General features: G+C 42.2%; 1 protein-coding gene across 5 annotated transcripts in view; it reads left to right on the top strand.

Annotated features, from left to right (window-relative positions):
* The window catches only part of fto (FTO alpha-ketoglutarate dependent dioxygenase), a 416062-nt gene that overhangs the window by 366084 nt on the left and 23626 nt on the right, over window positions 1-26352 (top strand). For 4 of the 5 annotated variants that reach the window (XM_078544256.1, XM_078544253.1, XM_078544254.1 and 1 more), the window contains one exon: window positions 17037-17182. In XM_078544256.1, coding sequence (XP_078400382.1) covers window positions 17037-17182 — 146 coding nt within the window. Of the gene's footprint in view, window positions 1-17036; window positions 17183-26352 lie in introns of those variants that run through there. The other variant, XM_078544262.1, reaches the window with a different exon arrangement.

The raw sequence follows: 26352 nt of genomic DNA, 5'->3' as shown, positions 1-26352 counted from the left end.
ACACACCATCCTGACTTGGAACTATATCACTGTTGCCAGGTCAAAAACCTGGAACTCCCTTCCGACCAACACAATGGGTGTACCTACAGCATATGGATTGCAGCGAATCAAGAAGGTAGCTCACCACCAATTTCTCAATGACAATTTGGGATGGGCAACAAATGCTGGCTTTGCAGGTGACATTCACAATTCATGAAAGAACAATTTTTTAAAAAATTGGTCTAGGCATCGATTCAAGTTAACAGAAGAATGCTTAGTACAAGAACATCACAGAAGAGGTATAGTCAAAAGATAAGGAATTAGGAAGGCGGGGGAAGGAAGTAGAAATAAAAAATCTTGTAATGGAAACAGGTGAAAGCTCAAATTAATACATGATATTGGGAAAAGCTGTCTTGTAGTTATCGTTAGGCCTTACGGGATAGTGGATGAGTAATGAAATGACCCAGGTAAAAAGAGAGAGACAGTGCAAGGTCCTTGACAGAAAGACTATTACTGGTTGAGTGACAGACAAGAAAGGCATGTGCAGTAGAAAGGAAAGAGCAGGGAAAACAGCAACATGAAAACGGAAGCAAAGATATTGAGACACCAAGGTCAAGTACAATACCGCAAGGGACAAGTATAAAAGTCAAAAACTGAATAATATGGAAAGAAAGACTGAGGCAGAATGATTTAAGATAGAAACTATTAGGAAAAGATGGAAATGGTGGCAAAGCAATGGAAATGGTGATAAAGCAATGGAAACCATAAGCGGAATAATTAGAGTAAGTAAACTAAGGCTTTGGGTCAATATTTCAAAGATATAGTGACCTTGAGATATGTCAATTGGCAAAGTACCATAGTAATTGGAGGCTGTGAATGAAAATTCTGCTACTGGAACAAAATTTGTGGACCATTGCTGCACATCTGTAAATATTTTCAGAAATTTTCAGGTCGTACGATTTAAGGACTTTGGTAAAAGATCTTACCATCAGGATATGCTCTTAGCTTAACACAAGGAATTTATTCCAATCTATGTCATACAACCTTCCCCATTCATTCCCAGTAACCTTACCAATTTACGTAGTTGAAAATAATAATTAACAGGAGTTGTATTCCTTGATATTATGTGACATGTATAATTAATGACTATTGGAATACTCTTATAAATATTATAAATACAATGGAAAGGAATTTATTTTAAATGTGTTTGCTTTTGTAAATTGTTTGAAGAAATAATATAGCCATTATGTAGCACTGTAAAGACAGGTTAATGTGTACCTCTTTGAAATTTTAGATCTTTTGTATATAGCTTTCTGTTCTTGTCCCATCATAAAGCTGGGTAACCCAAGCCTGTGTACCCTAAAGCTACTGCTACAGCTTGTATCTAGGTGTCTCCAGACATAATCCATATAATTAGCAAACCTGTTTGACCTTCATATTGTTGCCTATGGTCAGCTGGGAACTGAGTAAGTTTCAGGTGACCTTATCATGTGACTTGAGTCAAAGATCAGATGCCACTTACTGTTCAGCTGTCATTTTGTCCCATATATCACCTCAGTCATGTTACTGACAGTGAGACAAATAGGCTTGGGTATAAAATGTTTTCAGCATACTACCTGCCAGCCTAAAACCTTAATTGCTGATCGTAAATTTTCATGTGTTAAATGCTGCCATGGACCAGACAAGTGCCTTCAGCAAAGAAGGTTTTAAAACTGTATGTTACCTAATTTGTTTCTCATAAATGGTTTGATAGACATGCGGCCAAGCTAGCTAAACAATGGCTACTGTGCAGCTCATTGCTTTTTAGTGGTCTTTTTAAGGCTATATATTTTATAAATGTATCCAATTACACATGCAGCCTACAATTATACAACAAAGTTCTTTGTACGTGAAACGTTTTAAGTTGAATGAAACCGCCTGCAGTGATTTGAATTTTAGTTTGCATTTACACTATAGATACAGAATCAATTATAGCCTGGCAGTACCCGATTTATGCACTCTGGCTCCAAAATGGACTCTTGAGGCTAGGGCATATCTCTACTTATCCATGTGCATGAGTGCTTTCAACAGCCATTGTCTCAAAACATGGTTTAAAAAAACTCATCTTAAGTTTATATAGTTCTAAGGGACTCCCTGACCACTTTTAAACTGGATTTGACATTGAATTGGAATTGAACTGCATGTGATGTTAATCTCAAGTGGTGTGCCACTACATCCTCCAGGGGATCCTACACTGCTTCATACTGGCGTCAGATCAGTAACTGGCTGTGGAGTTATACTGCTTTTTCTGCTCTGCTATGTAGCAGAAAATGCTATGCGGTAACTTGCATGTGGCAATATAACTGCACCAGAAAACAAAATGAATGACTGGATTTTATGGGGCGCTGCAATTCCACACACCCCTCCCCCCAGCCACCGCACCTGGGGCTGAAAAGTCAGGAGTGGGGAGGTGGCAGCTGAAACCAACGTCTGTCCTGCAGAAATTTACTGCTGGGAATAGTGTTAATTGCTTTAAGGCAAGACTTCCCTTTCTCAGGAGAGGAAGTTCTGTCTTAGATATCTGCCAGCCAATCGGATGACTGGCAGCTCTATAGTCCCAACAGCACCAGCCGGGAGTAGTGGCCACTGCTGGGACTACAGGCAGCCCCACCGTGCTGAGGAGCGCAGTAAATCCAGAGTTGGAGGTCTCAGTGGGTGGGGGGCTGGTTTCAAGAGGCCAAAAAGGGTTAAAGGTGGGGATGACCTTGGGAAGGAGGGTGCCTACGATGAGCCTCTCCCTTGCCCAACACCAGACTGCGCAGCTAAAGCTGGCTGGTCTCCCTCATGGTGTTGGTCTCACCCCACTGCGGGTAAAGAAAAGGCAGGGCAGGACCTCAATAAGTCCAGGGCAGGCAGGCTGCCTGCCCAACGTCTCCCAAAACCCCGTAAAATTTCAGACTGGTCTGGGATGGATAAGTAGACGACAGGAAGGCCACTTGCTGGATTTTACATGCTCCCCACCATCCCCTCCCCCCTGCCCCAATGCCTGCAAACCCGCTGGCGGAGGAGTGTAAAGTCCAACCCAAGTACGAGTAATGACGCTATGGGCTGGTATTTTTGTGTGCCAACTTTCTGACGTTGGCCTCGTTTACCAACAGCCTTGGAATGCCTTGGTATCTACATTATTGAGGTACATGGAGTTTATCATTTTCTAGCTTAATTGTCAGAAACCACGTAGTTCTATAATACACCTAAATCAGATGTCAAAGACTCTATCTGATGCCTATGTTTGTGTAAGTCCTTTGGGTGTATGTGAACAAGAATAGAATAGAGTAACCTCAGCTTTGGTTCTTTGTTTTGAAATGAGAGATGTGACAATTGTCTTACTCACAATAGCCTCTAAGCACTTGTAATCCCATAGTTCTATACTTGCTTTTCTTCCCAAAACCTGCTAATGCATATTTTTACCCAAGGTGCTTTCCAGAATTGTGTTATTAAGAATTAACTATTTCATTGGAATTTCCTCATCCCTACCTTTTTGTACTAAATTGTATTTCGGAGGGCTTAACTCCTGAAAGCAGATCATTATTTACCTCTGAAAGACTCTGGGCATTGCCTCTTACCTCTGAGCGCTGAATGACTGTAGCAGGGATCAACTTCAGGAAGTGGTATTCAACCTCCCCAGAAAGATTGTCATTCCTCACTCAGCAAAATCATCCAAAAGTACAATGTTAATTTTCACATGTAAACTGACGATACCTAGCTCTACCTCAGCACAACCTCTCTGGACTCCTCCACTGTTGCTAAATTATCAGGTTGTTGATCTGACATCCAGTACTGAACTTTTTTAAATATATTTATTCATGGGATGTAGGCCAGCCAGGCCAGCATTTATTACCCATCCCTAGTTCAGAGGGCATTTCAGAGTCAACAACATTGCTGTGGGTCTGGAGTCAGATGTAGGCCAGGTAAGGGCAGCAGATTTTCTACCTTAAAGAACACTAGTGAACCAGATGGGTTTTTACAACAAACAACAATGGTTTCATGGTCATCATTAGACTGTTTTTAATTCCAGATTTTTATTGAATTCAAATTCCACCATTTGCCGTGGTGGGATTCGAACCCAGGTCCCCAGAGCATTATCCTGGGTCTCTGGATTACTAGTCCAACAACAATACCACAATGCCATCGCGTCCCCCCGACTGAGCAGAAATTTCCTCCAATTAAATATTGTGAAGACTCAAGCCGTTGTTTTCGGCCCCGTTCCAAAGTCTGTTCCTTAGCCACCGACACCATCCCTTTCCCTGGCAAAAGCCTGAAACCAGACTAGTGTGATCGCAATCTTGCTGTCAAGACCACATATTCACACCATCACTAACCACCTATTGCCACTGCCATAACATCACCGACTTAGCCACGGACTCAGCTCATCTGCTGCTGAAACCCTCAGTCATGCCTTTGTTACCTCTAGAGTTGACTATTCCAATGCACTCCTAGTTAGTCTCCCTCGTCAACCTCCATAAACTTGAGGTTATCTAAAACTGTGCTGCCGGAGTCTTAGAGCGCACCATATCATCCCTGTGCTCTGACCTACATTGGTTCCTGTTCAAGCAATATCTTGATTTTGAAATTCTTATTCTTGTTTTCAAATTTCTTTATGACTTTACCCCTTCCTTTCTCTGTAATCTCCTCCAGTAACAATCTTCTGAGATATCTCTGCTCATCTAATTCCAGTCTCTTGAGCATTCTCTATATTATTCACTCCACCATCGGTGTGCATGCCACCATCTGCCTAGGCCCTAAGTTCTGAAATTCCTTCCTTACAACTGTCAACCTCTCTACCTCGCTTTCCTCCTTTAAGACATTCCTCTTTGACCAAGCTTTTGTTCATTTAAGCTAATACCTTCTTATGTGGCCTGGTGTCATGTTTTGTTTTATAATGCTTCTGTGAAATGCCTTGGGACATTTTATTATTTTAAAGGCAATGTATAAATATGTTGGTGGTGTTGTCGTAATGATTGGATGACTTTTAGCTGTCCTGGGTGGCTGCCTATTTGGAGTACAGAAGTCATTAAAATATGTAAATAAGGGTCCTTTGCTTGTTGAAGGACACTTACGATATTGAATTGTGGGAGCACCAGATTTGCTGGTTTGTAGACCTGCCCAGGGATTCTTCAAAATGACAGCTGGTAAGCAGGCTAGATCAGTCATATTTAATGGGGTCCTAAGCTGTACTCAGGTTTGCCTCTATTAGGCTGCTTGTGGGCTTGGAGGAGTAATTTTGGTTTCTGTGGCTGAGACGTTTGTTTGAAAAAATTTTGAAAAATTACTTTTTGGAGCTTTAGCACTTTGTCTATACAGGGACTTTACCTGTTGATTGCAGCAAAATGGGTGCGTTGCTTGGACTGCCTTTTGTATACGGAGGCATATGAGGCATAGCAGCAACAAGCAAGACAGCAGAGATCTGCACCTGCTGTCACAAGAGGGCAAAGGGAAGGAAGGGTGCAGGCCCTGCAAAGAGACCTGCCCTTAGAGCAACCTTGCCAAAAGCAGGAGCAGGATAAAGAGGACCAGGCATGCAAGTGCCAGCAATGCAGCCAGCTACCACAGCTCTTTATCAGCAACTAATCAGTGAAATATCCTGTTGAATTATCCCTCTCTCTAATGCACTAGCAGTTCCTTTTTCCTTCACAATTGTCCTTTATGCCCAGCTGAATAACCCTTGATCTTGAACACAAGCATCAATGCAACAAACTGTAGCACAGCAGCAACCATTTGATCACTGTTCAAGTTTGTATTCAGTGATGCTTGAGAACTAAAAATTACCTGAGTGTAAACCCCTAGCTCCTGTTTTTTGTGGCAAAATCTAGTCCTAGTGCTTCCCCAGGATGAACAGCAGGGGAAGTGGAAGGTTGCTCCTATACATGGGTGCCTGAGAAGGCTGTAGTGGGCGACCTTGAAGAGCTTTGATCTTAGAATGCCAAATTGTGGCCAGCAGTATTGTGGCAACAGCCAGAGGCAGCATAGCCTAGCTGTCTTTCTGGCACCAACATTGGCACTGGTTCACTGATTGACTGCAGAAGAAGCAAGCTTGCAGTCATCTCCCATGGTGCCTGAAGAATCCTGCTTTGGACACCATGAAGTATGCTTCGTAGCCTAGAGTATTTTAACAACATCTTTGCTTAATGTCAAACCATGCCTGGTTGACCTGGCTGGTAAGGTGATGCATGGTTGTTGTTACTCTAGATTGTTTCTTGCGGGGTGGACAAAAATGGTATTAGTCTACTTGGGGGTGGTTTTCTATTTAAACCATCTGGAAGGTATCTGAGTCTGAGTAACAGCGTTCTTGTGGCAAGAAGAAGATTGAGTAGCATGCTCACGTCTGCTTTTTGTTGTTAATGCAACTGCTACCAGGCTCCAGCATCCCTTGTGGTTCGGTAATACTGGCTGGAAGTTGCCGTGTGTGCACAGTGGTTGGTGTGTCTAACGACTATACCATCATCTTAGTGGGAGGTGGAGGCTCCTCAGACTGTTGATCCTTCTCTGGTGCCGCTTCCAGTGGAGGTGCAATTGTAATCTCGTGTGCGGTAGGTTGGTCTGACCACTGGGGACTTTCCAAGACCTGGAATGATGATGGACAAACCTGCTCCACAAAACAGGAAGAGAGAGATCACAGGTGAAGTCAGAGTCTGAATACTCTTTAGCGTTTGAGGACTCAGGACCGTGCAGTCCTGCCGGCCAACAACTGTGGTAGTTTTGACATCTTCCGCGGCTGGAGAAGATCGAGGGCTATGCAGGCATCTTTGCTCAGAAAAGAGAAAGGCTGATTGCAGACGACACACATCAGCTCAAAGATCTGTTTGTCGCCATAGCTCAGAAGTTCAAGTATTGTGCTGAGGACTGGGAGTTGGACTCCCCTGCTCCATACAGTGGAGTGTCTGTCATTCGAATCCAAAGGCCTTGGAGCCATGGTTCCTCGTCTCACAGGGCTGTTGCGCTGGCACCTGAATCTAATTTAAAATTTATTAGATGACCATTCACCAGAATATCAGCATTCCAAAACGAAGAACCACATTCACTGATGTTCCCCAAGAAGCATGGCTGTGCGTCTTCTGGGTCTTCAGTCTCGATCTTGTGGATGACCTTTGAGATGTTTGTGAGGTGCTGGGGTTTTGACCTGCACAGTTTACCAAAGTGTCCCTGTTGGTTGCAGTGGAAGCATTGGACAGCATTTGCTGGACACTGATCTTTCCCATCAGGACCCTTCACACCACAGTGCTGGCAAGTTTGCCCTGCCAGGTGGTTCAGGGGTTGCTTTCCCTGACTTGGGTGGTCCCTGTGTTTTTGTGTCTTGATATGGGCAGACTGAGGGTTGATTGTCATCTGCTATTGTTATCTGCCTTGAAAATATTCAAAGACTCTGCTTCCACTGCCTTTTGAGGAAGGGAGTTCCAAAGACTCACTACCCTCTGAGAGAAAAAAATTCTCCTCATTTCTGTCTTAAATGGGCGACCCCTTATTTTTAAACAGTGACCCCTAGTTCCAGATTCTCCCAATAGAGGAAACATCTTCTCTACATCCACCCTGTCAATACTCCTTAGGATCTTAAAGATTTCAATCAAGTTGCCTCTTACTCTTCTAATCTCCAGTGGATACAAACCTAGCCTGTCCAACCTTTCCTCATAAGACTACCTGCCCTATCCTGGTATTATTCTAGTAAACCTCCTCTGAACTGCTTCTAATGCATTTACATCCTTCCTTAAATATGGAGACCAATACTGTACATAATACTCCAGATGTGGCCTCACCAGCGTCCTATACAACTGAAGCATAGCCTCCCTACTTTTGGATTCAATTCCCCTCGCAAAAAATAATGACATTCTATTAACTTTCCTAATTATTTGCTGTACCTGCATACTAGCCTTTTGTGATTCATGCACAAGGACACCCACATCCCTCTGAATCTCAGAGCTTCCCGTGCTTGCCGGTTTTTGGCAGGCTTTTTCAAAGTGGCAGGGGCATGCTTCTGCTGAATAAGAAGGAATCACAATGGCGGCGTAGGCTGGCTGACTGCCAATTCAATTCATTCAACGGTATCACATTACGAGTCGGGATTCTTGGAAAAAAACCATGGGCTTGCTGTTTCCAAACTTGGATGGTTGCAAGGTACCCAGAGTGGACAAAATCAATTATTAATGATTTGTTTTTGCCGGACTAGGGAGCCACATGTTGAGACTCGGAGTATGGGATTGGGTTTAATGATGGGTTGCTTTAAAAAGGTGCTTCTGGCTGAATGACTTAAAAGGGAGTTCTCAGGATAGCTGGCCTGGAAGTAAAAAAAAATTATCTCACCCTTGCAGGCTTCAAGCTCTGCTTGCTGAAGCTGTACTTCAAAGGAGGATGCAATGGCGTCTTCTGCTTGAGTAAAATCTCGACCTTTCCTTGTTTGCTTTTAGGCTGTTCTGTCTCTGGAGCTTTTTCTTTATTTTTTTCTGGTGAGTTTTTACAGCGTCTGTAGCTTTAGTTGGGAGTTAGGTTCAGTGCAGAATCCATTGAAGGTGTCATTTTCCTTAGTTTCTCACCATTCTTACGAGAATGAAGGATTTAATCCTGATGCTGCCAGCATGCTTCAGACACCATGAAGTAGGTTTCATTGACTAGAGTATTTTAACAGCAAGTCTTTATTGACAATGCATAACCATGTACATATTTACAGTAAGGGTATAGATTTGGATCTGACTCCAGTCTAGGTCTTCACCCATCTCTATCCATCTCTAGACTGACCCTGGCTCTGGTTCATGTGCCTTCTTTCATCACTGTGTGGCTAGTACTGTACTCAGTCCCACATTAACCCTTTTTGTACCAGACCCTACTACTACAGTGCCAATGTCACTGTGATGGGATTCCATAGGAGCACTCAAATTGGTCTGCTCAAGAACAATGCTCAGGAGTAAAATGTTGCTTTGGAAACCCCTTTCCATAGCCTCTGATGTGCTTTGAAAGGGGAGATACTGGAACCTTGACCAAAGTTGGCAGCAGTCTGAGCTTATATCAGAGTTGTCAACAGATGCTCGAGCATTGTCAGCCCAGCTGTAGTGTTCTCAGAACTGACCGCATACTCCATGATAAACTACATTGTCTTTGCGTTCCACTGGAATACTCTGTACAAGTTGAACTTGAACTCTTACAAGCTCCCAACATTGTGTGCAGACAATCTCATGCACTGAGTAGCTTGTCTTGCACACCATCAGTCTTCTTCTGTAAGTTGTGCCCCAAAAGTCATCACCTACACCCTCCAACGAGCTTGTTCCTGGACCATCTTATCCCCAGCCTTTTTGCCCTTTCTGTCATGCTTCTTGAATCCCCCAGTATAAATCCTTACAACTCTCCACACCTCGCAAGCAACGGTTTCTGAGCTGGTGCCTGCAACAGTAAGGTTTGAATGCAATCTAGAAAGCTAACATTAACTTCCTCTGATCCAAGAGGGCCCTCTACTTCTGTTTGACCTAGAATGGGAAGAGAGGGACAAAGGTTAGCAGTTAGTGGGAAGTGTCAGCAGAGAGAGAAAACAATTGTGAGCTCAAAGCAGGACCAATTTGTCATGCTGTGAGCACACAGAAGAAGGTATTTCAGTGCTGGCCAAACAACCTGTGGAGCATGGTTGCAGCACTCCTAACATTTCCCAGGCCACAATATCCTTTGCAGCCTCTTTCAATGTGAAGAAGATGTGGATGAATGGCATTCTTCCTCTCTATTCCTGATGTACTTTAAAAGTATAGTTATTGTTATAATTTAGGAAAAATTTAATAAAAAATACAACATGGAACCACACAGTTCAGCTCAATTAGGCTGTGTTGGTGTTTATCCTCCACACGATCAGCAGCCCTAATCCCATGTGCTTATAATTTTCCCATGTCTGTTTACCCCGCCCACTTCCCTACCTTCAGCCACTTAACCTATTCTTAAACAAAAATAAAAATACCTGGAAAAACTCAACAGGTCTGGCAGCATCTGCGGAGAGGAACACAGTTAACGTTTCGAGTCCGTATGACTCTTCAACCGGAACTAAGTAAAAATAGCAAAGAGGTTAACCTATTCTTAAACTGGACAATGGCTGCTGCTTAAATCATTAACTCCGATAGTGCATTCCACAGCCTTGCATCACACTTTGTAAACAAATTTCCCTTGCTGTCGTAAATCTTCCATTTCATCTTTTATCAATGTCCCATTATTCTCAAATACTCATCCATTGGAAACTGTGTGTTTCTATCCCCCCTGTCCCATTGCTTCATCATTTTAAATACCCCTATAAGAACACCCGATAATCTTCCTTGCTGTATTGCAAGCAACTCCATATAGCAGACTTTACATGCCATATGTATGGTGGCATGAGAATCCAGATATAGGATACTGGGGATTTAGCTGCTTTGTCCCACTGAGATTGACCTAGGCAAATGTCTTGATCATGGAGAAAATCCAATGCACACTGAATCGCTCTGTTTAGATACAAGTGTTAGTGTGATCACTTACACTAGATTATTAGGAAAATGATGCAAACAGAACAGACATTTATGAAAGGTAAAGAAAGTGACACAATAATAAGTGATAGAAGAAAACAATGAACAAAAGTTTAGAAAAGAAAGATCCTTTTCAAAGTGAAGTTAAAAATAAGGAAATAGGAACTTGCATTGCAAGAGGAAAAGAAGAAAGATGAGTTAAAGAGTAATGGAAAAGCCAGGCAAAAACTCATCTGTAGTCCTGTACTCACTTCCAGTTTATCCAATAGCAGCAGTCTGATTTTGGGATTTTGCTAATTTGTGACCAAAAGCAGATAAGAAGTAATGATGTAACAAAATATTTTATGACAGCTATACGATGCATTTCTATGTGTGTGATATAGGACACTTTATTTTTGTTCCATTTACTAGTTTAATTTTGAATCCAGTTATGTTAGCATTTTGCAAAGGATGATAAAAAGGCAAACGTTATCAGCCATGTGTCATGGGCTTATTTGTCCAGAGAGCTCAGTATCCTCAGTTAGTATGTCTGGGCAAACATATAATCCAGTGTGATCATTTCAATTAAGTTTGCCATGATTAATGTATTTGTTTTGCGAAAGGCATTTTACCTTGTTTACAAATTCATTTACACTTCAATTTCCTTGTGAATGCAGGCACCGATTGAAAGAATATGTTATAGGTGAAGACTTGCGATTCTAATGGATTCTTGCAGCTTGAATCTGATAGTTTCAAGGTAGATCATGATTATCAAGTTACGACGAACTGTTGGACACAGCAGGATAAAATTAAAAATCAAGTCATTAAGGCAAAAACAAAAACGTACTATCAACCAGACCAAATAGATGCCAGGTTAGAATAAAACCCTATTTCACGGGGTGTGAGCATTGCTGGCTAGGCCAGCATTTATTGCTCATTTCTAGTTGCCCTTGAGAAGATGGTGGTGAGCCGCCTTCTTGAGCCGCTGCAGTCCAGGTGGTGAAGTACACCCACAGTGCTGCTAGGAAGGGAGTTCCAGGATTTGACCCAGCAACAGTGAAGGAACAACAATAAAGTTCCAATTCAGGATGGTGTGTGGTTTAGGGGAGAACTTGCAGGTGGTGGTGTTCCCATGCAGCTACTGCTCTTGTCCTTCAAGATGGTAAAGGTCACAGGTTTGGAATGTGTTGTTGAAGGAGCGTTGGTGAGCTGTTGCAGTGCATCTTGTAGATGGTCTACACTCCTGCCACTATGGCCAGAACCTTCGGGTCGGCGTGCGGGGGCGGCCCCGCTCACCGATGTGTAAAATGATGCGTGGTGATGTCAGGCGTGCGTCCCGACGTCACCGCACGTCATTCAGATCTTCAGTTCGGCAGGCACGCAGCGGAGTTGGTTGCGCGCCTGCTGAACTGTCAAAGGCCTATTAAGGTAATTTAAAAACTAAAATAATTAACTGAGCTGCCCGCCCAACCTTAAGGTTGGCAGGCAGGCGAAGAGCCCAGGCAGCCTTCACATTTATCATGAAACCTCATCCACGGGCGGGATGAGGTTTCATGAAGGATTTGTAATTTAAATAAATTTTTTAATTAAAGTTCATTGACATATCCCAGCTCATGTGACGCTGTCACCTGAGGGGACATGTCTTAGCATTTTTTTTCTTGTTTCTTAAAGTTTTTGTCAACCAAACTAATCTCCCTGAGGCAGCTCTGTGCCTCAGGGAGATTTCTGCGCTCTGTTGTGCGCATGCGTGAAAGAGCACAGGCCCCGACTCAGCTTCCTCCCCCTGCCCACACAGGGACCACTCAGCGCTTCCAGTTGTGCATCACGCTGGGCGGGCCTTAATTGGCCCGCCCACATAAAATAGCGGTGCGCAGAGAGCCCGCCCGCTCCCGTGCAACCCGCCCGACGGGGAGAAAATTCTCCCCTATGCGTCGGTGGTGGATGGCATGCCAATCAAGCAGGTTGCATTGTCCTAGATGGTGTCAAGCTTCTTGAGTGTTGTTGGAGCTGCACTCACCCAGGCAAGCAGAGAGTATTTCGTTACAATCCTGACTTGTGCCTTGTAGATGAACAGGCTTTCGGGAGTCAGGAGATGAGTTACTCGCCACAGGATTCCCAGCCTCTGACCTGCTCTTGTAGCCACAGTATTTATATGGCTAGTCCAGTTGCTGGTCAATGGTAACCCCCAGGATGTTGATAGTGGGGAATTCAGCGATGGTAATGCCATTGAATGCCAAGGGATGGTCATTGCCTGGCGCTTGTGTAGAATGAATGTTACCTGCCACTTATCAGCCTAAACCTGAATGTTGTCCAAGTCTTACTGCTTGTCTGTTTTGCTTCATGACCTGAATTTTGCACTCATCGGGCACGTACAATCGGCGGGCCCGGAAGCGGACACGAAATGCGCTTCCGCCTGCAATCAGCCCCTGACCGCGATCTTACTCCAGCTAGCCAATTAATGGCCAGCCAGCGTGAAATGTGCCCTGAGAAAGGCTCAGCATTGCTGTTGGGGGCAGGAAGAGGGCGAGTGCCGACGTCACTGTGGGTGCTGGTTGGGTGCTGCAGACAGATGCCTCAGCGAGCTGCAGACCTCCAAATAATAAAAGAAAGCTCAAAAATGCTGCAAAAAATGCCCATGCAGCACAATCAAGCACCTGAAAGCAGATCTCATAACAAAAACAGTCCCCAGATATTTATTTTTATTTTACATCCTAACGGAGATTTAATCCTGCCTTTGAACGAGGTTTCATCAAAAATGTAAAGGCCGCCTGGCCGATTGGCCCATCTGCCAACCGTAAGGTTGAACGAGCCACAATAAATCGCTGACAGTTGGGCCGTTAATGGGCTTAATTGTCCTCTTAATTGTTGGCGGGCACTCTTCCGACTTTTGCGCGCACCCACCAAGCAAAATATCGCCTGTGTACAATGACATTGGGATGCTTGCCCGACGTCATCGCGCCTGATTTCATGCCCATTTGGGTCAGGTGTGCTCCCGCCTGCAGAACGTAAAGTTTTGGCCCGTGTCTTTTTTGGTACACTGCTTTGGGACTATTCTTTTTTGTTAAAAAAACACAAATCATTGTAAAGGATTAGTGTTAACTTTAACAACCCTTTTTAATTCCTGTTCTATCTCCCTTTGCTTTAGATAAAACATGGAGGGATGCAATTGCTTTTTAACCAAAAACAGGAGAAATCCTGTTTCTCTCCATAATTAGCAGCTGCAAACAGATTCACATTCTCAGAAATTGCACATGTTAAAGGTGCGCATTCCTGCAACTTCATTAGGGGATCATTAATTGTGGAGAAAACAGGCATTGCCCAATTTTTCATTAAAAGAAGAATTTCACCCCTAAGTGCTGCTTGAAATGTGAATGCTGGTAACCCCATTAGGGACACTAACTTGTAGGATTTATTGACCCTGACAGTACAAATGAACTGGAATAACATGTATATTAGAAATATAAGATCACTGAAATACCCTCAGTTATCATTTGTATCTTGGCTAATATTAATTCAATTCTCTCGCGCTGCTGAGCTCTGTAATTCCTACTGGCCAAGTCCCCAGTGCTCCTAACTATTTAAGCAATTTTTTTTTTAAAGTCAACAGTAATTAATGGGAAAGAAAAGCAGAAGGAAGTTAAAGTTGATCAAAAGTTGTAAATGTTTGGTTTTATAAAGCGACTGTGAGGGCAAGACCCCTTCTTAAAGTGATTGGTGTGTGTGTTTGAGAGTACTTGTTTCTTTAGCCAGTAATTGACTGCATATGTAGTGTCTTGCCATATCGAGGACAGATGATGACCATATTATACAAAACCTATTATTGCCATTCCATCTCACTCCTAAGTGTTTCTTTTGTTAGCTTGGTTATAAATGGTGTGCTGTTAAATCATAACATGGTGACCACCATGAAGATTATACCATTGCCTGTGCCAGTCTGCCTCTTGCGGTTGGTATAGGCTTAAACATTAAGCAGCTTATTCATCAGCTGGGCAGAGTGTTTACATTGTATTTAAAATGTCAGTGTAATCTCCTGCTGTCACTTCAATGGAGTCAGGGACTTTAATGAGACTGACTAAAAGGATGTGCCTGTATCGAGGTGCTGCACCATGCTCTGTCTGACACAGGGTATAAAGCATGGCTGATGTTGTAGCTCTGTATATTTAAATGTAACTATGAGATTGCACTCATCTTATTAAGAAATGGCACTGTCATTTCCTAATGTATATAAAAAGAGTTGCACACCCCCTCATATTTTGCTAGCCTTTCAATATCCTGTATTGGCGCACTGCCATTGTCACAATCCACCTCAACTTTATCCTTGCTTGAAGTTTGGCTGGATCTTTCAAATATTTAGCCGTCAGTTTTCTAGTTATATTATTGACATTATTTTAGCATTTTGCCCAACAGTGGCCCACCACACCTTATATTAAGGTCTGTCCTTACAAATATTACCCAACAATTAACTGCGACTGCAGCTATTTAGTGCTTTATTTGTCAGACTATTTTAAGGTTCCACTCAGTTACATTAGCTTCACCTCTGAGGTGAGCAACCAAACAGTACGTTATGCTTCAACAACAAAAACAGAAAATGCTGGAAAAGATCAGCAGGTCTAACAACATTTGTGGAGAGAAAAAAAAAGTTAATGTTTCGCGTCCTAATGATTCGTCTTCAGAGTTCTGAAGAAGAGTCATTAGGACTCAAATTGTTAACTCTTTTTTTTTCTCCACATAGATGCTGTTAGACCTGCTGAGTTTTTCCAGCATTTTCTGTTTCTGTTTCAGATTTCCAGCATCCGCAGTATTTTGCTTTTATCTCAGTACATTATGCTTATCAACCATCCCTTTTTCTCACAGAAACTGGAAAATGACTTTGTAACAAGAAAGGCTGCAGCTGTTTTGGTAAAAACACTTAATCAGAGCAATTTTTTTGTGCGGATCTGAATTTAAAATAATTTTGAAATACAGCCCAACTGAAAAAGATAGCACAGCTTTAAAAGTCACACGAATGGCTTTGCTATGAAATACTATTGATCTTAAAGACCAAGCTCAATGTTGAAGTCATTTAGCGCAGAGTGATGCTGAGCTGAAAGGCATTCTGTCCCTTGACTTTTACATTAACCTTCTATTGACTGCTCAGAAACCCTTAATTAACCCACACCTTAGCAAAACTGGCTAATTATGGCTTTGTAAGTATTATAACCAGCCCTAAGACTCTTATAACAATGTTTCAACTCTGATTTAAAAAGGAAATTTAAAAATACCAAAAAATTGAAGCTCCTTTTTTATTGAGAGACATAGAGGTGTTATAATTGGAATTTTACTTATCCTATGCACTCAGTCATTTATAGTAACTGAGCTGTCCTACATAGCTTTTGTTCCCTTAATTCTTGTTTTAAATAAATAATGAGAACATTTAAACACATTACTCTTTTCAGGGCCCTGAGGTCGGATAATCTTATTATTTATGAACTGATGTGCTACATAATAGTGCATGTTAACAGATGCTATTATCCCGAAATGATGTAGGCTACTGAAGATATATTGGTATGTTATATGTTAATACTGTCCTCACCATGTAATGTTCTGCCAGACTAAATAGTGTAGGTGTTTGTGAAGCAATTAGACACTTTGACTGTCTAGTCACTTTAAATGTATGTATAGAATTAAATATGCATCTGTTTATATAGTTATATTAGTAACACTCCTGTTCTATAATTTGTCTGTTTTAAAACTCAGTTATTCATGACAGTTCAAATATTGATTAATTCATATTTGTGTGTTAATTTTTTTTCAAAGAGATCTAGTTGTCATAAAGGAGCAAGGAATGTGAGATTTAATTCATGATGTTCAGTAGACTGAAGTAAATTGACTTCTAATCTCTGATGCTGTGGAGATTACAGTACTACAGCTGGGGCTTTTGCAGTATCGCAATCTGTGATTAAAAGAAATGCACCACATCTTTTGCATTCTAATGAGCGAGCTTTGAAGATCTGTTTTGTAGTGGGCTTTCATCTTAGGTTATCAAGTCACAAAGTACATTTTTGAGCTGTACTGTTTTCAACATTACTTTTAATAAACCTGACATGTTAACATAGATCTAGTATATTTCATGTAAGACAAATGTCTTACAATTGAATAAAGATCTTTTCTGTCAGATTAAGCAATTTACTGAAGAGCCAGACAAAGTCAAAAGTTACAAGTTAAAACAATTTTTACTCCCCAACTTAATGAAGCTGATGAGAAAATTACAACATGTATGAGACAATATAAGCCAGATCTGCTTCAGGGGATTGTGCAACAATATGCTCTTTGTTTTCCAACGACATGCTTGACTTGCATTAACAGTTGGCAAATATTGTCAATGAACTCAAACCTAGCTTAAGAGTTTATTACCATAAAGATGAAGGATTTATCTCCCAGATATTTTAGATTGTGTTTCATGATGGAATTACTTTAATAAGAAATTTTTTAAAGTTTCTTTTGACTTTAACTCTGGTCCTTATGTAATTTGTTTTGATCTGGTTACATTGATGAAATTGCTTTAACTTTGTACTTTTGACAACTCTTGTGTTTTTGTTCCAGGTGTCAGTCCAGACTTGCCAATAGTCTACCAGTTGATGAGCAGCCAGAATGTCGTCCTCACTGGTGCAATGGAGACCCCAATATGCCTCTACCGTTTGACTTGGAAGAAATTATTTCACTTTTGAGGAATCAGCTCATGCCTGCAGGTAAATGTGGAGAAAACATTGCCAGTGCCAATTAATAAATTTCCTTACTATTATCTCATCATATTTCCTTAGTATTGCTGTGCTCATCATGCACTATAATTCCTTGCACTTGACATAAGCGAAGAATAAAAAAGTATTTTTCTTCCTTCCTCCCTCCCTCCCCCACCATTATGCCATATTTATTTCATAAAAAGTTAGGAGAAATAAACGGATCAACTAACAGGGCTATCAGCCCCAATATATTCTTTGAACTCTTGGAAACTTGTTAATGCTGTTCAGAGGCATGATACTGATTGTTGAAAATGGCTTGATCTTACCTTCCAAATCAGATGGACTGCACCTGATGGATGGTACAACCATTTGGTCTAACTTTGACTAGTTTTTCTTGTTTGTTATTGAATCACAAATGTAATTGTTCAAACTTTATTTTGTGAGAGGTCAGACTAGACAAAAATTCCTGTTTTTTTTTACAAAAAGTTGAACTTGTGACCAAAGTCAGGCAATGTACTGTGTTCATATTTTTGTTTTGTTTTGATTTGTACATTCATGGGTTGTCAAGACCGGTATTTATTTTCCATCCCTAACTGTCCTTGAGAAAGGGTTGTTGAACTACCTTCTTAAACTGCTGCAGTCAGGGGGGCAGTGGTGTAGTGGTATTGTCACTGAACTAGTAATCCAGAGACCCAAGGTAATGCTTTGGAGACTCAGGTTTGAATCCCACCATGGTAGATAGTGAAATTTGAATTCAATAAAAATCTGAAAATATAAGTCTAATGATGACCATGAAACCATTGTCAATTGTTGGAAAAATCCACCTAGTTCTCTACTGTCCTTTGGGAAAAGAAATCTGCCATCCTTACCTGGTCTGGCCTACATGTGACTCCAGACCCACAGCAATGTGGTTGACTTTTAATTGCCCTCTGAAATGGTCTTGCATGCCACTCAGTTGCATCAAATCACTAAAAAGCCTAAAAGGAATGAAACCAGATGGACCACCCAGCATCAACCTAGGCACCGGAAACGACAACAGCAAACTCAGCCCTGTCAACCCTGCAAAGTCCTCCTTACTAACATCCGGGGGCTAGTACCAAGATTGAGAGAGCTGTCTCACAGACTAGTCAAGCAACAGCCTGACATAGTCATACTCGTGGTATCATACCTCACAGATAATGTCCCAGACACCGCCATCACCATCTCTGGGTATGTCCTGTCCAACCGGAAGGACAGACCCCAAGCAGAGGTGGTGGAACAATGGTATACAGCTGGGAGGGAGTTGCCCTGAGAGTCCTCAACATCGACTCCAGATCCCATGAAGTCTCATGGCATCAGGTCAAACGTGAGCAAGGAAACCTCCTTCTGATTACCGCCTACCACCCCCGCCAACTCCCTCAGCTGATGAATCAGTACTCCTCCATGTTGAACACCACTTGGAGGAAGCACTGAGGGTGGCAGGGGTATAGAATGTACTCTGGATGGGAGACTTCAATGTCCATCACTAACAGTGGCTTGGTTGTACCACTGCAGACCGAGCTGGCCGGGTCCTAAAGGACATAGTTGCTAGACTGTGAGGGAACCAACAAAAGGGAAAAACATACTTGACTTCATCCCTACCAACCTGCCTGCCACAGGTGCATCTGCCCATGGTGTAGCAGTAGGAGTGACCACTGCGCATTCCTTGTGGAGGTAAAGTCCCATCTTCACATTGAGGATACCCTCCGTCATATGTGGCACTACCAGCATGCTGAGTAGTATAGATTTCGAACAGACCTACCAACTCAAGACTGGACAACCAAGAGGCACTGTGGGTCATCAGCAGCAGCAGAATTACACTCAACCACAATCCGTAAACTCATAGCCCGGCATATTTCCCACTATACCATTATCACAAAGCCAGGGCATCAACCCTGGTTCAATGCCGGGGGGCATGCCACGAGCAGCAGCAGGCATACCTAAAAATGAGGTGTCAACCTGGTGAACAGCACAGGATTACATGTGTGCCAACCAACATAAGCAGCAAGTGATAGACAGAGCTAAGTAATTCCACAAACAACGGATCAGATCTAAGTTCTGCAGTCCTGCCACATCCATCTTCTAAACCCACATGGACAATTAAACAACTCATTGGAGGAGGAGGCTCCACAAATATCCCCATCGTCAATGATGCAGGAGCCCAGCACATCAGTGTAAAAGATAAGGCTGAAGCATTTGCAACAGTCTTCAGCCAGAAGTACCAGGTGAATGATCCATCTCGACCTCTTCCGCAACTCCAGCATCACGGATGCCAGTCTTCAGCCAATTCGATTCACTCCACGTGATATCAAGAAACAGCTAAGGGCACTGAATACTGCAAAGGCTATGGGCCCTGGCAATATTCAGGCAATAGTACGAAAGACTTGTGCTGCAGAACTTGCTGCGCCCCTAGCCAAGCTGTTTTGGTACAGTTACAACACTGGCATCTACCCGGCTATGTGGAAAATTGCCTAGATATGCCCTGTACACAAAAAGCAGGACAAATTCAACCCAGCCAATTACTGCCCAATCAGTCTACTCTCGATCATCAGTAAAGTGATGGAAGGGGCCATCAACAGTGCTATTAAGCAGCACTTGCTTAGCAATAACCTGATCACTCACACTCAGTTTGTGCTCTGCCAGGGCCCCTCTTTACAGCCTTGGTTCAAACCTGGACAAAAGAGCTGAACCCCAGAGGTGAGGTGAGAATGACAGCCCTCGACATCAAGGCAGCACTTGATCAAGTGTGGCATCAAGGAGTCCTAGCACAAAGGAAGATGGTTGTGGCTGTTGGAGGTCAATCATCTCAGTTCCAAAACATCACTGCAGGAGTTTTTCAGGGTAGTGTCCTCAGCCCAACCATCTTCAGCTGCTTCATTAATAACCTTCCTTCCATCATGAGGTCAGAAATGGGGATGTTTGCTGATGATTGCACAATATTCAGCACCATTCACAACTCCTCAGATATGAAGCAGTCCATGTCCAAATGTAGCAAGACCTGGACAATACCCAGGCTTGGCTGACAGTGGCAAGTAACATTCGCACCACACAAGTGCCAGGCAGTGACTATCTCCAACAAGAGAGAATCTATCACCCTTAACATTCAATGGCATTACCATTGCTGAAACCCCGACTATCAACATCCTGGGGGTTACCATTGACCAGAAACTGAACTGGACTAGCCATATAAATACTGTGGCTATAAGAGCAGGTCAGAGACTAGGAATCCAGCAGCAAGTAACTCACCTCGTGACCCCCCAAAGCCTGTCCACCACCTACAAGGCACAAGTCAGGAATGTGATGGAATACTCTCCACTTGCCTGAATGTGTGCAGCTCCAACAACACGCAAGAAGCTTGACACCATCCAGAACAAAGCAGCCCACCTGATGGGCACCCCATCCACAAACATTCACTCCTTTCACCACCGACACACCTGTTAGCAAGTACAGTGAGTACAAGAACAGTACAAGATGCACTGTGAGAACTCGCCAAGCCTTCTTAGACAGCACCTTCCAAACCCATGACCACTATCACCTAGAAGGACAAGGGCAGCAGACACAAGGGAACACTGCCTTCACTGTCACTGGGAGGAACAGCATGGCATGGCAGTATAATTTAAATGGTTTATATTTTGAGTGAGGTGCAAGAGCAGAGGGATCTGAGCAGTCCATATTCATAAATATTTAAAGATGGCAGGCCAATTGATATGGCTTTAGAAATAGGGCCAATGAGTACAAAAATAAAGTCATGCTAAACCTCTACAAATCACTGCTTAGAACTAATTTTCAGGATTATAGGTTAAAAGCTTGGTTGTGGTACTAAATTCGATGACTCTTTCAAAAAGTCAGCATAGGCATGACAGGCTGAATGATTGCACAATATTCTGTGCTGTATGATTCCATGACTATCTTCATGCATTGATATTATACACATGTACACTGAGTGTGCTGGCTTGGGTGGCATTGTGCCTGCTGGAACTGAGTTGAAAGGGGGGTGGCAACAGGGCAGGAAGGCGAGTTGGACTGGTTTGCATCTCCAGCGGGGCTTTGAGACAGATTGCTGTTCTTTTACCGTTTCATTTGTACTGCCTGGTCTCTAGACAGTTTGTTTTGTGGGGGGGCGATGATGGTCAGGGAGGGCAGTGTTGATCATCTCAAGTCGGTTAATGGGAAGGTGCCCCATGTGGTCTCCTACTATTGCTTCATTTCAAGGACAAGGCTGTACTTTTTCATACTAGAGAGATGGACATTCTTGCTGCCGACAGTGAGAGCTGTGCTGTGTACCACAGGGAATGCTTTTTACTTTTTTAATCATCCGTGTATTATCAGCCCTTTCAATATTTCTCTGGTGTGGAAGGGTAGAATATTATTTGCGAAATATGAGATTCTTGTCCCATTTATCAGAAAGGTACCCTTGTACAAAATTAATCTTTCACGTGTGCACTTAACTACATTTGGGAAGTTCTATTATCCTTCTGTTTTCCCTTCTTAAAAGTAACTTGGTATTGTGATGAAACAAGACGCACTGTAATAAGAGAGAAACAGAGTTGACGTTTTGATTCCATACGACCCTTCGTCAGAGCTCTGAAGAAGGGTTATACGGACTCGAAATGTCAACTCTGTTTCTCCCTCCACAGATGCTGTCATCAAACCTGCTGAGTTTTTCCAGCATTTTCTGTTTTTGTTTCAGATTTCCAGCATCTGCAGTATTTTGCTTTTATGCACTGTAATAAGGTTCTATTGAAATAGTGGCACTTTGCCTCACTACTCCCTCAATCATCCCTCATTCACCCCCATCAGTACACTGTTCAGTTTCCTACCTCAGCTGTCTCATTTTAGGGAATGACAAGCGGGAGACAAATACTCCCCACAGTAGAGCCTAAAAATTGTACCTGGGCAACTTCTACGCACTTGCCGACAGTGGCCTTAGTGTGATATTGGTGGAGGACCAAGCACGGGTTGCCTGCCTTTCTTTTGGTCATAATTGACATAGCCTAAGAAAACCACAAAAAGGTGGAGCAAGGGGCTCATATCATTTTTATCAGAATCTTGTTCAATACATGTTTCAGCAATCTTTCAAGATTATATGACTACAAGATACCTGCTTTTTTCTCTATTTTTTAATCTCTCCTTCTCTTTCCTTTCATTTGTACCTTAATTTTCTTCTTATATTCTCTAGATCTTTTTCTTGAGTTGACTCTGCTACAGTCTCATTCCACATTAATTTCTCCAAGTGGATTTACACCTGCTATAATGATTTTTAAAAAATTTCTGTCTTTTGTAATTATTTATAATTTACATGCCTGACCCTTTTTGACATTCCAGTCACCTTTGAGCTGCTTCCCCATGGCACCAACAACAGGCTGCAGAAGCAGTAACCCCACATTCTTTCTGGGCCATGCAAATGCAATCAAAATAATCGAGGCATGGTACATGAATTGCATGTCTGCAGTTACTACACAAATGCAGCGTGTGCTTAAAGGACCTTCCAGCAGAATTTCAAACTCCTCAAGCATCAGATTTGGATGTTAACATGGCTGAAGTACTCGATTAAACAATTCTAGCCATCTGTATTAGATATGTACTGTACCAAGCATAAACATGCTGGAGTCCTTGGGACATACAGTGATAGTGTAACAGTTAATCTAGTACAATACAGTATCTTATATCCAGCTATCCAAAAACCAGAATTGTCCAAAAACTGCACATTTTAAAAATGTGCCATGCATCAATTTTATTTGAGTAAAATAAAAAAAGAACTGACCTGTACAATTTGGCTAGGTGCTGCATTGGCACGGTGTAGCACCTAACTGGTTATCCCCTTTGCCACTTCCGCGCCAGTCTATTTCTGTGCTCTGAGCGACCCTTGACCCCACCCGACCCGCCTTGACCCAAACTGCCCGAACTGAAATTCGGCAAGATCTGAAATCCAGCACAGCCTCTCTCCCAAGGTTGTCGGTTTTAAGACACCGTACCAGTAGAATTTCTGGATCTATTGTGGACAGCCAGCTTATTTAGCAAAAACCCACCCACCATAACCAATCTGTCCATGTGAACAAAATGAAATTTTGGTTTAGGACCAACAAGTAAAAATATGTACCATGGGGCCTATTCACAATCTGACAAATACATTAACCCTTTGAGCTCTTTGACATTCTTTGCAATTTTCACCACAGAAAATTTCAACAATGACATTAAGTAATGCAAGCTGCTGTAGGAAGAATGAAAATAAATTGAGTAACATGGGGCAGCATGTAAATTGTTTAATTTTCCATATGCTGGGAACATGTTTTTGTCCTTAAGCCTTTATAACAATTCTGTTCACAAACTAAGCTGGAAAATTGCTACAACAGTAAGTCAGTATAATGAGCCCATCACAAGCAACATATTATTAATTATGTCTGTTTTACTATCTGGAAGGATAAAGGCGAGACTTCTTAAATGAAACACTGATTATCCCACAGATGTAAAGCAGAAGCAACTTGCCTGTTCTTGTACTTCAGAACTATTTATACATCTTTATTTGTCAGACTGATAAATGGAACACTTTATCCTTCCTTTCGGCTTTGGAAACATGATATCAATTACTAAACTGAATAACTGGCAATTTCTGATCTTTGAATAGTTGCAGAACTAGTGTCACGTGTTTCTGTGGTGTTGTATGGGTTAATCCCTCTTCTCTGTATACATTGACATAAATCGAAGATCAGACAGACTTGGGAAATGGTTCAAATTATATCTTAATATTGTAGGGCAAAACCGTTTTAAGAATGCTTTCGTACATGTCTTTGCCTACTTTTAGTTTTCATCAACCCAAGGCGAATGAGTTGAAGTTGTCTACATGTTTGACAAGCTGAATTGATTACAAAAGATACAGATCTATTTGCCTGTCTGCACTTGCAGTCAGCGATGTGCATCAGTTTTACTTAAGCTGTCCTTCTATGCCAAATCCTGGTGCAGTTTTGCAGTTTTAGCAGGCACATTTTCATTAATTTCATTATTTTATTCTCTTTCCTACCACTTCTGTTCCTTTCCTATGTGTTTATCCCAGTGAGAATTCTTGCCTACGCCTGTTCACCTGAGGGAACTGGATAGTTTGGACTACAGGCTTCTCCCCAGTCAACATGCTATAGTGTTAATAGGTCAGCAAATAGGAAGCGCTTTCTTAGTGAAGGAAATGCTCAAGACCAGTTTTTCATCAAGAATTCATCATATACTACAAAACATGAAGTTAATTAAATCAACTGGAAGAAACACTTCTTTTCAAAGACACATTGGTGAGGACCATCTAACCTTCCCTTACTGCATCAAATAAGGCTATCCCTTGATAAGTAGCTTTGGTTGCAATTTTTTCCTGATGTGCATGCCATTTGTTCTGTTGCTCTGTCACTTTTTCATATACTAATGTTGAACTTCATGTTGGACTTCCCAAACTGTATAAAGAGGCAATGACAACCATGCTCATTGTTTCTGGTGTATTTCCCTCAATCAGATCCTTGTGTGATTTCTGTCCAAAGTTGCAGTGGAGAGTGAAGCACTAGAAAAATAAACTGTATTTGATCATTGAAACTGAGCTGACACATGCTCCGTTGGAGAAGAAATTGCCCGAAACCAATAAAGATGAGAATGATAAGACAGCCTTGAGCTCTCCTGTTCCCATGGCTTAAGCTGTATAGCTTTAAATGAAAGAAAGACAAGCCTGTATTTTGTTCCAACTTAAATACTTCTCAAAGATTTACTTCTACATTATAATCCAAACAGCTACACGTGAGGCTCCTCATTAATTCTTATCTAAATATCACAACACTTTATATCAGTGCTTGGCTATGCCACTTGGTGGGGGATTAGAGGCCTTCTTGAGAGATACCCAATGCATTTCAATCTGCCTTGAAGCTAGTTTTCACCCAACTGTTGATATAAAAGGCCTAATGAAGCCTGAACATTAGATATTAAGCTGAATTATTTCAGACATACAACATGCATTTGTTGATTCATTACTTCTTTAATTCACTGTGATTCCAAAGTTTGTTGCAGATCTTCTTATCATGTCCACAGATAGTCTATACATGGCCCAGCCAGAACTGGACACATTTTTGCGCCTTGTTGTTGAATTCGGCAAGATCTGCAACAGTGCAGGGTTCCTCTAGCGATAGACATTGCAGGAGATGTTGCATAGTCTGTGGCTCAGTTTCACATTCACAAGTTGTCGGGCAGGTTGTATATCCCCATTTGCTTAGTGACACCTTTGAACGACCTACACCAGTCCTAAGTCTGTTAAGGCACTTCCGAGTTGCCCAGTTGCAATTAGCTCCTGAGGGGAAGGCTTTCATCCGGTAGAATTTCCATCGCTGGGGGTTGTTCGAGACTGGTGAGCCGGTCTTTCCACAAGGCGATGCGGGCTTCATGTGGGGTTGATTGTAATGGAATAACACTGTTCATGAAGCTCTTCCTTGACTTTAGGTGGCTGGGTGTAGGTGTACGACCATGTAGAGGGTGCCTCTCATTTGATGTTTGACGGAGTCGCTCTTTCTTGCTGCCTACCGTTCTTCTTATATCAGGGGAGCGATACCCGCCAGGATTATGCCATTTAACTCCTTATGGGACAGAGTGTGGATAACAATAATTCTTATCACCAGGATCCAACTCAAACAGCCCACAAGCTTAGACTTCCTTTGACAAGCCAGATAGACCTTATTTACATCATGAACATTTTATTAGTGTATATTTAACTCAGAGGTGCACTGGGAGCAGGGTGGATGCTCCAATATCATATGGAAAACTGCAAGTATGTTCAGCATGATAAAAGCAAAAAACTGCGGATGCTGGAAATCCAAAACAAAAATAAAAATACCTGGAAAAACTCAGCAGGTCTGACAGCATTTGCGGAGAGGAACACAGTTAACATTTCGAGGGCTCAAACACTCCTTTCAAGTGAAGCAGCATTTCACTTGCATTTCCCTCAATTTAGCCTACTGCATTCACTGCTCCCAATGCGGTTTCCTCTACATTGGAGAGACCAAACGCAGACTGGGTGACCGCTTTGCGGAGCACCTTCGGTCTGTCCGCAAGCATGACCCAGACCTCCCTGTCGCTTGCCATTTGAACACTGCACCCTGCTCTCATGCCCACATGTCTGTCCTTGGCCTGCTGCATTGTTCCAG

Source organism: Cetorhinus maximus, chromosome 6 (assembly GCF_964194155.1).
Source record: "Cetorhinus maximus chromosome 6, sCetMax3.hap1.1, whole genome shotgun sequence".
NCBI classification, from domain to species: Eukaryota; Metazoa; Chordata; class Chondrichthyes; order Lamniformes; family Cetorhinidae; genus Cetorhinus; species Cetorhinus maximus.
The sequence above is the reverse complement of the archived record's forward strand: the minus strand, read 5'-3'. Positions and strand labels throughout refer to the sequence as shown.